This window comes from Salvelinus sp. IW2-2015, unplaced genomic scaffold (assembly GCF_002910315.2).
Source record: "Salvelinus sp. IW2-2015 unplaced genomic scaffold, ASM291031v2 Un_scaffold1571, whole genome shotgun sequence".
NCBI lineage: Eukaryota > Metazoa > Chordata > Actinopteri > Salmoniformes > Salmonidae > Salvelinus > Salvelinus sp. IW2-2015.
Window position 1 is genome coordinate 199,179 of NW_019942999.1, and position 14,335 is coordinate 213,513.

Consider the following 14,335-nt stretch of genomic DNA (forward strand, 5'->3'; position numbering starts at 1 on the left):
GGTGTTTCTGCACGGATTAAAAACAGTGCAAGATTTGCATTTTATGTGCACTGTAATGCACATTGTTTGAATCTGTAAAATCAGTGCCTGAGGCAGTACATTTTTTTGCTCTCCTGCAGAAGCTTTATAACTTTGTATCTGGCTCGTACGTTCATCTCAAGTGGCTTGCAGTTCAGAAAGAGCTRTATCCACAGCAGCAGCCCAGGGAACTACAGAGACTTACGGATGTAAGGTGGGCATGCAGATACATGGCATGCCGTAATCTGAGGGACAGGCTCCCAGCAGTTCTGAGAGTGCTACAGGATATCACACTTGAAAATAGTGGTGATAGATCAGTGGAGGCAAGGAGCCTTCTTTCTCAGATAGATTTACATTTCATAAGGGCTTTTGGTAACATTTTGTAAAGTGCTTGGTGATGCCAAATGTCTTTCTGACATGCTCCAATCAAGCTCTCTTGACTTAGCAAGGGCTGTGGATCTAGTAGGTGCCCTTACAGACACATTACAGGACTATACAGAAGTGAGGGTTACTTTGGAGATCTATGGAAAGAGGTTGAAGAGATTGCAGAGCACTGCAAAATAAATGTACAAACAGTGTGTAAAAGATAGCCTAAAACAAGCTTAAGATTTCACGACTCATTGATGAGCACTGTAGGACAGAAAAATAGTGACCAAAGTGATGGTGAGAGCTTCCAAAGAGCTATCTTTTATCAGGTGTTGACAGTCTCACAGCTGAGCTGCAGAGGCGTTTTTCAAAGAAGAATTGCGAGATAATGCAAGGGGTCCAGTCTCTCAACCCAAAGAGTACAACATTCTTGAATGAGGAGCCTCTGTTTGCTTTTGCTCAGACCTTTGAGTCCGATTTAGAGGACCTCAAACATGAGGTTCATCAAACCAAGCGGCTTCTTGATAGGAGAGATAAAAGTGGAAGGGACAGACCGTCTACTCTCCTTGACTTTGTTGTGTTTCTAGAACCTTATAAAGAGGTCTTCCATGAGCTATTTYGACTTTGTAAGATTTCTGTTGTTAYRCCAGTCAGCAGTGCTTCTTGCGAGAGAAGCTTCTCASCTTTAAAACTGATTAAAACCCACCTTAGGACAACAATGGTTGATGACAGGTTAGGTCACCTCGGAATTCTCAGTGTTGAGTCAAGGAGGGCACGCTCCTTCAACATGGATGAGTTTGTGAAACATTTTGCCAGTTCTCACCAGAACCGTAGMTTTATGCTGTTTTAAATATACCTAGGATAATTTGGCACTTAGGCGGTCCCTCTGGTCATGATTAAAACCTGCACTGTGTACTAGCTAGTACACTGACATTCTAAAATGATCAATCCAGAGGGTATCAGTCATGTCACACACATTTAATTTGGTCTTGATTAGGCCAATTCCAAAACTTTTCTTTGCTATTAGTTAACATAATATATATGAGCATAAATATGAGACTGTAAGTTTGTCCATTTCAAGTCCATTTCTGCTTGGTACCTGGTATGTCAAATTACAGTGTGTTTTTTAGTAAATTTACTTTTTAGTAAATTTATGTAACACACAAATGCTATCTTATCTCCTTGGTGCTTGAGCTTTATTTATTTATTTAGGATGTTCAACACTTATAGACCCAGATTATATATTCATGAAAACAGAGTGACCCACGTCTCTCCAGTATGTGAGTACAGTGTGTGTGTGAGAGAGAGAGAGAGAGAGAGAGAGAGAGAGAGAGAGAGAGAGAGAGAGAGAGAGAGAGAGAGAGAGAGAGAGAGAGATGCAGTTCCAAGGTAGAGTCACTGACTATTCAATGTGAAGTAACCCTTTTGGACCACACTATCTGCCACATTGAGGAACTCCGGGTTAAGTGAATCATAGGATCATGCTCCTTAGATGTTAGGGTAGGGTTACACACACATTTTCTGTCATGGTCTATGGACCCCCTGAAGTAGCCATGGCCACCCCCTGGCCACCCCATGTATTAAACTCTTGTTCCGCCATTGCTGTCAAACGGCTCTGATTTCAGTGGAGAAAGAATGGAGAGGGCGTGTATGGTGTATTTAGTGGTTCAGAATAAAAGTTGTGGTTATTATAGACAATGTGAAATGTCACCTCATAACCAAATGTTAAGTTGACAAGTGCTATAAAGTCAATTGAATTGTAGGCTAACTAGTCTGCCGAGGCTCTCCTTCCAAATCCGGTTTTGGTAACTCTAATCCATAGAGAATGATAGAGGACTCTTCTTAATATCTATCCCATTATGGCATCTGCATACGGGCAGTGAATTTAAGGCCATCTAGTAGTCCATTTTCTTCTACTACTTCTATGATTTGGAAAACAAACTGACAGTGTGTTACTGCCACCGGAGTGTGTTGTTCCAACAGGTATAAAGCCAAGGTTGGTGATTTACTGCCACCTGGAGTGTGTTGTTCCAACAGGTATAAAGCCAAGGTTGGTGATTTATGCCACCTGGAGTGTGTGTTCCAACAGGTATAAAGCCAAGGTTGGTGATTTACTGCCACCTGGAGTTGTGTTTCAAAAGGTATAAAGCCAAGGTGGTGATTTACTGCCACCTGGAGTGTGTGTTCAACAGGTATAAAGCCAAGGTTGTTGATTTACTGCCACCTGGAGTGTGTTGTTCCAACAGGTATAAAGCCAAGGTTGGTGATTTACTGCCACTGGAGTGTGTTGTTCCAACAGGTATAAAGCCAAGGTTGGTGATTTACTGCCACCTGGAGTGTGTTGTTCCAACAGGTATAAAGCCAAGGTTGGTGATTTACTGCTCACCTGGAGTGTGTTGTTCCAACAGGTATAAAGCCAAGGTTGTGATTTACTGCACCTGGAGTGTGTTTGTTCCAACAGGTATAAAGCCAGGTTGGTGATTTACTGCCACCTGGAGTGTGTTGTTCCAACAGGTATAAAGCCAAGGTTGGTGATTTACTGCACCTGGAGTGTGTTGTTCCAAACGGATAAAGCCAAGGTTGGTGATTTACTGCCACCTGGAGTGTGTTGTTCCAACAGGTATAAAGCCAAGGTTGGTGATTTACTGCCACCTAGTGTGTTGTTCCAACAGGTATAAAGCCAAGGTTGGTGATTTACTGCTACCTGCAGTTAGTGAAAGTTTGCGCACGATCATAATTAATTGGCTGATCCCTCCTGATGACCCAGATATAATTATGTGATCCTTCCCACTATGGGGGTGAATGTTTAAACGTTAAAACGTTTAAACGAAGTTGGGATCCTTAACGTTAAGAAAAATCCCTCACCGAAAAACAAAGTTAATTTGTTTTTCCTCCACTTAATTAAAAGCACAGTGCAGTTATCACAAAACATATTATTTTCTGTGTTATAATTGATAGGCTATAAAGGCCTGGGAAAGTTGTGTAATTCAAATAAAACCAGAAAAGATGATGCAAACTTTAGGCTACATTCGTGAATTTGTAAGGCATGTAAAACAATACATTTCGAGATGTAGATTACCAAAACTCTATCCACCTCGCGCTGGCCTGCCTTCTCTGACTCCTTGTTAATGATGCTACTGTGTGTTCAGTCTTCGGACTGTTGCGTGTAGAATATACTAGCCTATTCATGGCACCGATGTCGCTGGGACACAGAAGTATCTTCGGGTCAGTCTTGCGAGCACGGGGTAGCCTAATCTTCGTATTTGCCTCATAATATTAAATTACATTAGGCTACCGGTAGCCTTTATCGATTACGCCTTTCAGACATAATGGMATGTGGCCACTTGAATGCGCCTCGGCTACAGCATGTTTGTTTGTTTGTTTGTCTGTCTTTTAGGGTAGGCTATTTTTAAATGCCGACACAAACCCTTCTCTGGACATATGAACAGGCATTTATTTTACTTGTCTGTAAAGGAATGAAACTTCTGAAGCGGGACTAACATCCATCACTAGGCGACCAGAACTGTCAATCAAATAATTGTGAGCTGCTGCGCGCAGCCTGCCTTGCTGCCTACGCGCAGAACAATCTCCTAAAAACGTATACTAAACAAAAATATAAACGTTTCATGTAAAGTGTTGTTCCCATGTTTAATGAGCTGAAATAAAATATCCCAGAAATGTTCCATAGGCACAAAAATATGATTTMTATCAAATGTAGTGAAACATCCACCTGATAGGTGTGGAATATCAAGAAGCTGATTAAACGTTATGATCATTACACAGGTGCACCTTGTGCTTGGGATAAAAAAAGGACAATAAAATGTGCAGTTGTGTCACACAATGCCACAGATGTCTCAAGTTTTAAGGGAGTGTGCAATTGGTATGCTGACTGTAGAAATGTCCACCAGAACTGTTGCCAGATAATTTAATGTTAATTTCTCTACCATAAACCGCCTGTAACGTCGTTTTAGAGGCCAGCTCACCAGACATGTCACCCATTGAGCATGTTTGGGATGCTCTGGATCGACGTGATCGACAGCGTGTTCCAGTTCCCGCCAATATCAAGCAACTTCGCACAGCCATTGAAGAGGASTGGAACAACATTCCACATGCCACAATCAACAGCTTGATCAACTCTATGCGAAGTAGATGACGCGCTGCATGAGGCAAATGGTTGTCACATCAGATACTGACTGGTTTTCAGATACACGCCCCAAGCTTTTTGTTAAGGTATCTGTGACCAACAGATGCATATTTGTATTCACAGTCATGTGAAATCCATATAGTCGTATATGTACTGTAACTCAGACGAAACCTTAAAATTGTTGCATGTTGTGTTTATGTTTTGTTCAGTGTACTTTAAAGTTCGTTAAATACCGTGACTTACCAAGACATTTAGTAGAAATAAAACACACCTAGCTACCATACCATAAAAAACTGTATAAAAAACAACACATCAATCAGCGATGTTTATTGTTGTTAGGGAAAAAACACTAAATGTTATGCCATAGCAGAATTCTACTGTTACTTTTTTTAAAGTTACCAATTGTCACTATCAACATGTTACTGTAGCTGCGGTCTATGTCTGTAATGGGTTGCGGTAGATATAACTTCCTTGCCCAGCCCTAGCGGTCATACATATGTTATAGGACTATTATTCTGTAATGTAAATTGATGTGGAATTTAATGATTTTTTCTTATAATTTTAACGGGGGGGAAATGATTTWAAAAAAYGGCTGTTTAAACGTYAAGCAAAATTGTCMATTTGTCACATCCTTACTACCCACCCAGTTGACCACTTTAAAATTGAGTAAGTCCTCAAAGGCGYTGCCCATGCTAAGACGGTTTGTTGGCACTAGAGTCCTCTATCTATCTCTATGCTCAAACCCAACCCMACACTGTAACTTTGTCTGCTGATAGCCACAGCAAGCACTAGGCAACAGCTAACTAGCCTACTGGTATTCAATCAATGTAAAGAGAGACATACCTTTCCTAATTGTGCCAATTTATCATTCAATGCAACGATCTGTGTTTCCATAAATCGTGACTTCAAACAGGAAACCTCTTCCGACATAGCTGCAATACGATATAAGACACGTGAGATACAAAACTGTTACACAATTAGCGAAATAATGCCACAATCGTACTGATTGCAACTGTTTTAGTGATTAATGTTTGTTGTCATTTGTAGAAGTCGGACTCGGCACTTCCTGGTCTACAGAAGAGACCCACGTGGGATGAGACCAAGTGCCAATTGGGGGTGCTTTCCWATGACAGTAGTCTATTCCCGCGCCACATCAAATCAAGCGGGAGATCAAGGCACTGCATACGCTGTTGTCGCTGCGCAGTTCAGTTCCCACAGTTTGATTACTTTACTATGGGAATGTAGGCTAATTGAAATATCTCAAATGTAAATTATGAATTCACTTGGAAAGGCTATGCTTACATTTTAACTTACAATCGTTTACTTGTATTGCTTGATTACCATGCCTCATAAAATGCAGATACATTTATAGATGCAAGCTTTTCTGATCTAATATGTTATTATCAGCAAAATCGAATTGAAGCCTTCACAACAAATCAAACATGAAACCAAAAAGGCAATTTCACATAAATAGACYCTCTGCTCTGTGGCGCCTTGGGATAAAAAAAAACAGTGACGCCTGTAAAATGCCTCTGGTCCTCCCTCATGTTTTTCACATGATCCGAGATTACACTGAGGAGAAGCTTTGAATGTTCAGTGAGAGAAACCGCCACGATGGCTGAACGTCGTTCCAGTCCGCTTATACATTTATTTTATGTAGTGAGCATTTGTGCAACATTTATCGATAATATCAATGGACAGAGAGCACAGGTCCCATGGACACAAGATAAGGTAGGCTACAAAAAATATTACAGTACACGGTTCAATGATTGTGTGCATGTTCTGCTTTTATCAAAACAAAAAAAGTTATTACCAAATTCATCCTTTCTATTGCATAACATATATGATTGCTATAGCCTACATTAATTTAGAATATGTCAAAAAGTTGTAATTTTCTAAAGAGACATGTGGGCAAAAAGGCAATGAATGACTAATGAGAGTTGAGAGACAGCAATGAGATAGAGACAGTAATAATTTATCTATATTTAAGAAATATTACAAAGCATTTATTTTCACAGTTTTGTAATTTAAATAATAGAATCCATTCAAAATAACAACAAACCACAGTTTGTTTTTACAACTCTCACCTCAAATGGCATTTAATGCATCCTTAATAGGCCTACACTTCATTCCAAGAGATGTGTAATTTCTTTGAGATAAAGGGTGCTTGGCCATTCAGGTCCCAATGTTGTTCATCCTCTCTTCTCTTTGTCTCGTTGCTATGGCAGCACAGTCATCATTGATCCACCAATTGCAGATCTTGATATTTATAGATCTAAAGTGGAGCCCCTTTTAACCCTTTCTCRGATCAATGTGTGAGCCCATTCCCTTAAAGCACACCTCTTGGAAAGAGATATTGCAATACAGTATCCCCACAGTGTTGTCTTTAGGTCTCTGTGATCAAACCATGGGGATGGTTGGCAGAGAAATGACAAGAGTAGGCCTATGCAGGGCATGTTTCAACAGGTAATCCTATAACAAAACATGATTGTGACCAATTGAAATATTATCACCAGGTTCATAACCAGTGTGTTACTGTTTTTCATTGGTTAATAGCCCATGTGTTAATATGTTATTAGACCACACTGTTATTACCTTTGGCAATGGAASCTGCTAAATGGAGAGAGAAGAAAGACCATGCTCTGTTCATATTGATGTTGACCTTTCAGCCCCAGAGAACCCAGACATCAGTTTCATAACACAGATCATCTCCTCAGCCAGATCACCACATGCAAATTATACACTGAAACAATAGAGAGCTGCTGATCTTCAGAGCACAGTTCAGGCTACAGGGGAAGGGTGTTGAAATGTTGGWGTTATTCTCTTATTCACCATCTTTGTTTCTACCACTTATTGTCCTGGCGCTCAGTCCCAGTTACCAGGACAACAGAGGATCACTGCACAAGAGGCAGGTGAACTTTGAGACCAAACAAAAAGGATCGGGGCAGGTGGAATGGAATATGATCAATACCTTGTGTCCATGGGTTTCTTCCTAGAATGCTATTAAGGCTTATTTTGTGGACTTATTTGTTTTTCTCCCTCATCATCAAGCCTACAAAATAATTGTGATATGCTTTGTCTTCCAAGAAGGTATACAGATCTTTCCATCATGTATATGTGGGAAGCTCCCTGTGAGAGGCAGGGGAAATGTATTAGCAAGCACCCTTCATATTTCTGAGCTGCCTGCTAGCATACCTTTCACACAAGCCGCAGCTGTAGTAACCTGCCAGTTTATTTACAACCTTGTTTCCTGGATCTGTGATTGCGGCTTGTCTCCTGAAATGTCTCGCAGCAAAGGTGCTTGAGTTCACTACAGGCATACACGATCTTGACAAATCAGTCATGAACAGTCTTGTCAAACCATAAATGTACACACAGTGTATCATTCCTATATGAAAACAAGAATAAACTAGCTCACTTGCGTCACTTTGGATTTTTCAATTGTTGGGTAACCTTGGGTTTTTCAACGATTGGTTAACCTTGTCTAATGATGTAGCTTGGGTACTGTGACAGCAACAACAACAAAAATGGACCAATAAAGCAAATATTGTGTTGTATTGTAGCTTGTCTTGGTAGACATCAGCCAGACACCCTATACAAATGATTGTATAGCAAGATGTAAACCGACAGTTTGAAACCATACAGTAGCCTATGTCCTGTACTCTAGATATTCGACAAAGCTACAGTATATTAAGAGACTAACGATCTATGCGTCATGTGTATTTCCTGCCTAGCCTGTTCCTCAATTTGAATGCATCACTAGAGATTTCCGTTTCTCTACTTTGAAGATGTGCAAGTTGCAACTGTAGCGCAATGTTCTTTCACAGTGTTCTAAACTGTATATTTCCATTTGCACACTGTAGATATTGGAACAAGGTCGTAGTGATTAGCCACGGTATTAGTTTCCCTGCATGGCTGTCTTTGTTTATCGCTTTCTGAGAGGTTGAACTAATCTACCTCGGCTGAACTGATTGTGATTAATGAGGAGCATCCGTGGTGCCTCTTTCAATGACAGCCTCTCTGCCAGGGCCTCTGTCTCAACTAAACAGGTGGTAATGAAGAAAAGCCACTTGTTCCTGTCCTCATGGTTGTCAGAGCACCCCTAATCCTGATTATCTTGTGCATTCTTCTCTCTTCTCCACTTGTCTGTCTAGATCAGCCACAAGCCCAGCACCCTCAGCTCCAGTGACATCACCAGGGTCCTGTCACACACAGACCTGAACCAGATGTGGCAGAGGGACCTCAGGCCTCTGCTAGTGACACGGTACCCCAACTCTGCAGGCAGCCTGGCAGCGCAACAGGTCGGTAKCCCTATGGCTGACAGCATGAACAATCGACTGTGTGCGGTCTACTTATAATGTCATTGGCGTGATTAGACTCGTCAGTGTACAGTATATGTAGGAGAGGGGATTTAGTCAGTTCTTTTTAGTCAGTTACCAGGATAAACGTTTCCCAATGTGTTCCCCRATGCTTTGTCTATTTAATTGTACAACATGTCTGTTTCCCACTAGCACATCAAGAGCACTCTGGGTTCTCTGAGGGCAGGCTGGGATGTTAAGGAGGACATGTTTGAGTCACACACCCCTTACGGTCCCATGACCTTCAACAACATCATCGCTACCCTCAACCCTTCCGCCAAGCGTCACCTGGTGCTGGCGTGCCACTACGACTCCAAGTACTACCCTCCCCAGTGGCATGGGCGTGAGTTCCTGGGTGCCACGGACTCAGCTGTGCCCTGTGCCATGATCTTGGAGCTGGTACGGGCTCTGGACCAGGAGCTGAAGACTCTGAAGGTAGGGAAAGGTTTAGAATTTTCTCAYGTGTCCACTTCAGTCTGTACAATAATTTATGTTTGATGAGCAATATTAGATCAGAAAAGTTTGTAAAAACCCACTCAAAGTTTTTACACACCTGTAGCCAAGATCAACAAAGAATTGAGAGATGAGAGATGAAAAGAGATGGACATAGCAGTCACAGAGCCTCCTCACATTGCTGTTYGTGCTGCCCTGCTCCATGGGGCAGCTGACCTCAATCTGAGGGGATGGGTCCTGAGTGACAGGGGCAGCCATAGGGTCAGGCCAGGGGACATGTTTATCTGACACTACAGACTGTGACAAAGGCCACCCTGAATTAACAAACTGAATACCRATTTCTTCATAGCAGTGTTTTGTTTAAACCAATAGGTGGCAGCAAAGCTAAAAGTTCAAACCAGTAGTTCCCCAAGTACTGTTTGCAGTGACTAATAAACATCTCTTTCACTTTCTTGCCCCCACCTCTCTTTTTCTCTCTCTCTGTCTCACTCTCCCGCTCATCCTCGACCAGGGATCCAATCCCAACCTGTCTCTCCAGCTGTTGTTCTTTGATGGAGAGGAGGCTCTGTTCCAGTGGACCTCTACAGACTCCCTGTACGGCTCCCGCCACCTGGCCCAGAAGATGGAGAACACAGCACACCCACCTGGAGCCTCAGACACCAACGAACTGCATGGCATTGTATGTCAGGCATTACAGGCACATATTCAAACAACTAAGCACAAATTCAGCCAATTCAGCATATGGGGACCTAATATTCACCCAGTTGCAGTGCAGGGATGGGCCATCTTAAAGCCTCTGTCCTTCATATGTTTGATTTATAAACGCATCTTTCAGCCTTGACAAGCAACCATTGGGGAGGCTTGAGTAGTGGAATATATTTGGACATTTATYATGCCATCTACAATATTCTAGCCGTATCCTAGCTATGGAGAGATAGTACTACTGTTGTKTAAACAAATAGAGCACCATTCCTGTCAGGGAAGAGATAAAGGAGACTGTTTCAGAGAGGCTCATAGTCCTGCAGTGAGGTATGTGTGTTTTAGAGAGGGGTCATGAATTTGGCATGGTGCTAGTGTTCAGTACTAGCGCCAGAATGAGTCAGTTGGTTGGGCATTTTTTGGCAGGGGGGGGTAAAGACGTAATTTAACTATACAAATATATTACCTTTTAATGTGGCATGAACACAATCAGTCATGATGTATTCGTCTGGCTGTCAAACAAATCACTTCAATTACAGTAGGTTACATGTTCTATAATGGAGAGCATGTTTATCTGACACTACAGACACTGACACTGTGAACTCACCAACTTTCCTTAGATTCACAAGTGGCTGAAACGATCTCACCAGAGAAGCATCCTAGCGACCAAAACAGTTCCCTGAGTCTTACTGTATGTAGCTCATGTATCTGATGCTGTCTGGCCAAAAAGAGTACGACATGCCGGATACATGGGCTACACATACATATCAAATACACAGATTAGTGGTCGTACACAGATTCTTGGTCGTACACAGATTTGCAGATGTTATCGCAGGTGCAAAGAAATGCTTGTGTTTCTAGCTCCAACAATACAGTAATACCTAGCAATACAAAACAATAATACCTAGCAATACAGTAATAAAAACAATTAATACCTAGCATAATACAAGTAAATCACCTAGCAAATACAAAACCAATACAGTAATACCTAGCAATACAAAAACAATAATCCTTAAGCAATACAAAACAATAATACCTAGCAATACAAAACAATACAGTAATACCTAGCAAAACAATACAGTAATACAAAACAATACAGTAAAATAAAAACAATACAGTAATACCTGCAATACAAAACATAAATACTTAGCAATACAAACAATAATACCAGCAATACAACAATACAGTAATACTACAAAACATACAGTAATACAAAACAATAACAGTACTACAAAACAATACAGTAATACCTAGCACATAAACAATACAGTAATACCTAGCAAACAAATACAGTAATACCTAGCAATAAAAACAATACAGTAATACAAAACAATACAGTAATACCCTAGCAAATACAATACAGTAATACCTAGCAAAACAATACAGTAATACCTAGCAAACAAAACATATAACCTAGCAATACAAACAATACAGTAATACAAACAATACAGTAATACCTAGCAATACAAAACAATACAGTAATACAACAAATACAGTAATACAAAACAATACAGTAATACCTAGCAAATACAAAACAATACAGTAATACCTAGCAATACAAAACAATACAGTAATACAAAACAATACAGTAATACCTAGCAATACAAAACAATACAGTATACAAAACAATACAGTAATACCTAGCAATACAACAAACAATACATGATACAACACAATACAGTAATACCTAGCAATACAAAACAATACACACATAATCCAAAAAGTTAAAAGGAAGAAATTAAGAAATATCAGACTAATACAGAGAGGGGCACTGTTTTCGCTCGCTCAGATGGTTTCGCTCGCGTCTTTCTATCGGCGCTCGTCTCGGTCAAATAAATGATCAATATTTAAATATTTTATTTGAACGGGCAAGGAGGTACGGGAGGGCGGCCCCAGAAGCCCGCCCATAATACCGGCCCTGGTAGCATGATGTCATCCTTAATTTCATAAGCTTCGAGGTAGTGGTMTTTTAGGGAGTTATCTCCAGGCTGTGGAGAATTACTTTCCCATGAGACCTGGCTGGTGGACCCTCTCACACACTGACCTGAGGGGATCCTTTGTCTTCAATTTCTTCCTCTCCTCACCCTCCTCTTCTTCTTCCCTTCTTTCTCCCTCTTCTCCAGGACCTGTTTTTGCTCTTAGACTTGATTGGAGGCCCCAGCCCACGCTTTGGCAACCAGTTCCCCAACACTGCCCGGTGGCTCACCAGAATGCAGAACATCGGTGAGCACTCACTCTCTGATCTCTGTTATTCTATCAGCCTCGCTCACTCTGTCTGTCTCTCTCTCTCTCTCATAGTGCAAAGGGCTTAGCTAATATGTTGAATGTTCCTTCTCTTTTCAGAGCGTCGTTTGCACAACACGGGCCACCTGAAGGACCATCCAAACGATGTACAGTACTTCTGGCCCGGTATGCCTGTGGGTCCGGTGCAGGATGACCACATGCCATTCCTCAACAGAGGTAAACTAACACACTGGGTCTAACATAGGCTTGGCTGTGTTCTGTAGGGTACTAATGAGCTTTGTATTGTGGTTTCTTCTCAGGTGTGCGCGTCCTCCATCTCATCCCCACCCCCTTCCCCTCTGTGTGGCACACGTTTGATGACAACGAGCAGAACCTGGACCGCTCCACCATCGAGAACCTCAACAAGATCCTRCAGGTGTTCGTGCTGGAGTACCTCAACATGAAACCTCAAGCCCTGAATCCCCAAAATGCCCCCTAAATGTTAGGGCTTCACTGGTTCTATTGGGGACCCTTAACACAGCTCTCTCTTCACACACAAACACACACACACACAGCCCTATCAATGCTCTGTCCCTAGCCTGCAGACTTCCCTAAAGGATCTTCTGTGTGTCTGCTTCCACAGTGCTCTCTCTATGTCCCTACTTCCCCTTCTCTTTCTGAGGAGCCATGCTTTGTGCTAATGTATGTGCCCCACTAGCCAGGAGGAAGAGAGAGAGAGAGATGCAGATAGATTAACAAGATAAACATTGATTACTAGCTCCATACCTTGTGGCTTATGACTTGCTATTGTGTTATTTCTGTTTTAATACTGGTACATTACTGTCTGCCTTCTATCTGATAATCCAAGCTGATAATAGACCATACAAAGAGGCCTCAACCCTGCATTCCAGAGGGATGGTGATCATTTCGATATTAATTGGAGGAGGGTTTGGAACAGCTGTGGCAGGAGACAGTGGCTCATGTCGGTGCGTTAATGTACAGAGCCTGACGTCATTCCTAGAAGCATTGTAATTCTATATCACACAAACAACTGATGGGGCCCTCGCGCTCTCTATCTGAATGCACATGGCATTACACTGTCCACTTCATATTAGCATAGAAAAACTTGCTGAGGTCAGGAGATATTATCTATATTTGTATTGTTAATACGTGATCCTTATACCCTACTAGGTCAGATGGACATTTAAGTTGAAAAGCCTGCTGTGTTTTTATGACAATATTCGCCACATTTTGATGCTGATCTTGGAATAATACACACTGCCAAATTTGTACTACCATATTAGAGTCAGAAATAAATGTTGATCCAAAAAATAAGAATAATGCCTCTCCACACGTACTGTTTACCTTTRAAGATCTTATTTTTTGCTTTGGATCGTCGCTGCCAGTAGAGTGAAACGAAACCGGTTGACATTGTTTGTGTGACAGCAGGTCARAGCAGTGAGCATACAGTTGAAGTCGAAAGTTTACATACACTTAGGTTGGAGTCATTAAAAATCGTTTTTCAACCACTCCACAAATTTCTTGTTAACAAACTATAGTTTTGGCAAGTCGGTTAGGACATCTACTTTGTACATGACACAAGTCATTTCTCCAACAATTGTTTACAGACAGATTATTTGGTCTGGTTCATCCTTGGGAGCAATTTTGAAACGCCTTCAAGTACCAAGTTCATCTGTACAAACAATAGTACGCAAGTATAAACACCATGGGACCACGCAGCCGTCATACCTCTCAGGAAGGAGACGCGTTCTGTCTCCTAGAGATCAACGTACTTTGGTGCGAAAAAAGCAAATCAATCCTAGAACAACAGCAAAGGACCTTGTGAAGATGCTGGATGAAGCAGGTACAAAAGTATCTATATCCACAGTAAAACGAGTCCTATATCGACATAACCTGAAAGGCTACTCAGCAAAAACCGCCATAAAAAAGCCAGACTACGGTTTGCAACTGCACATGGATCGTACTTTTGAAGAAATGTCCTCTGGTCTGATGAAACAAAAATAGAACTGTTTGGCCATAATGACCATCATTATGTTTGGAGGAAAAAGGGGGA

General features: G+C 41.4%; 1 protein-coding gene and 1 long non-coding RNA gene across 7 annotated transcripts in view; one reads left to right on the forward strand and one right to left on the reverse strand.

Annotated features, from left to right (window-relative positions):
• Positions 1–5,771, reverse strand: part of LOC112071291 (uncharacterized) — an 18,628-nt gene extending 12,857 nt beyond the window's left edge. For 3 of the 6 annotated variants that reach the window (XR_002894052.2, XR_002894051.2, XR_002894048.2), the window contains exon 1: positions 5,372–5,768. This is a non-coding gene — a long non-coding RNA (uncharacterized lncRNA). Of the gene's footprint in view, positions 1–5,371 lie in introns of all 6 variants that reach the window. The other 3 variants (XR_002894053.2, XR_002894049.2, XR_002894050.2) reach the window with 3 other exon arrangements.
• A 283-nt stretch (positions 5,772–6,054) lies between these two features.
• Positions 6,055–13,602, forward strand: LOC112071290 (glutaminyl-peptide cyclotransferase). The gene is made up of 7 exons (XM_024138757.2): positions 6,055–6,259; positions 8,683–8,829; positions 9,040–9,321; positions 9,851–10,018; positions 12,162–12,261; positions 12,382–12,498; positions 12,582–13,602. The coding sequence occupies exons 1-7, from the start codon at positions 6,143–6,145 to the stop codon at positions 12,758–12,760; spliced, it is 1,110 nt and encodes a 369-aa protein (XP_023994525.1). The 5' UTR covers positions 6,055–6,142; the 3' UTR covers positions 12,761–13,602.
• The last annotated feature ends 733 nt before the right edge of the window (positions 13,603–14,335 follow it).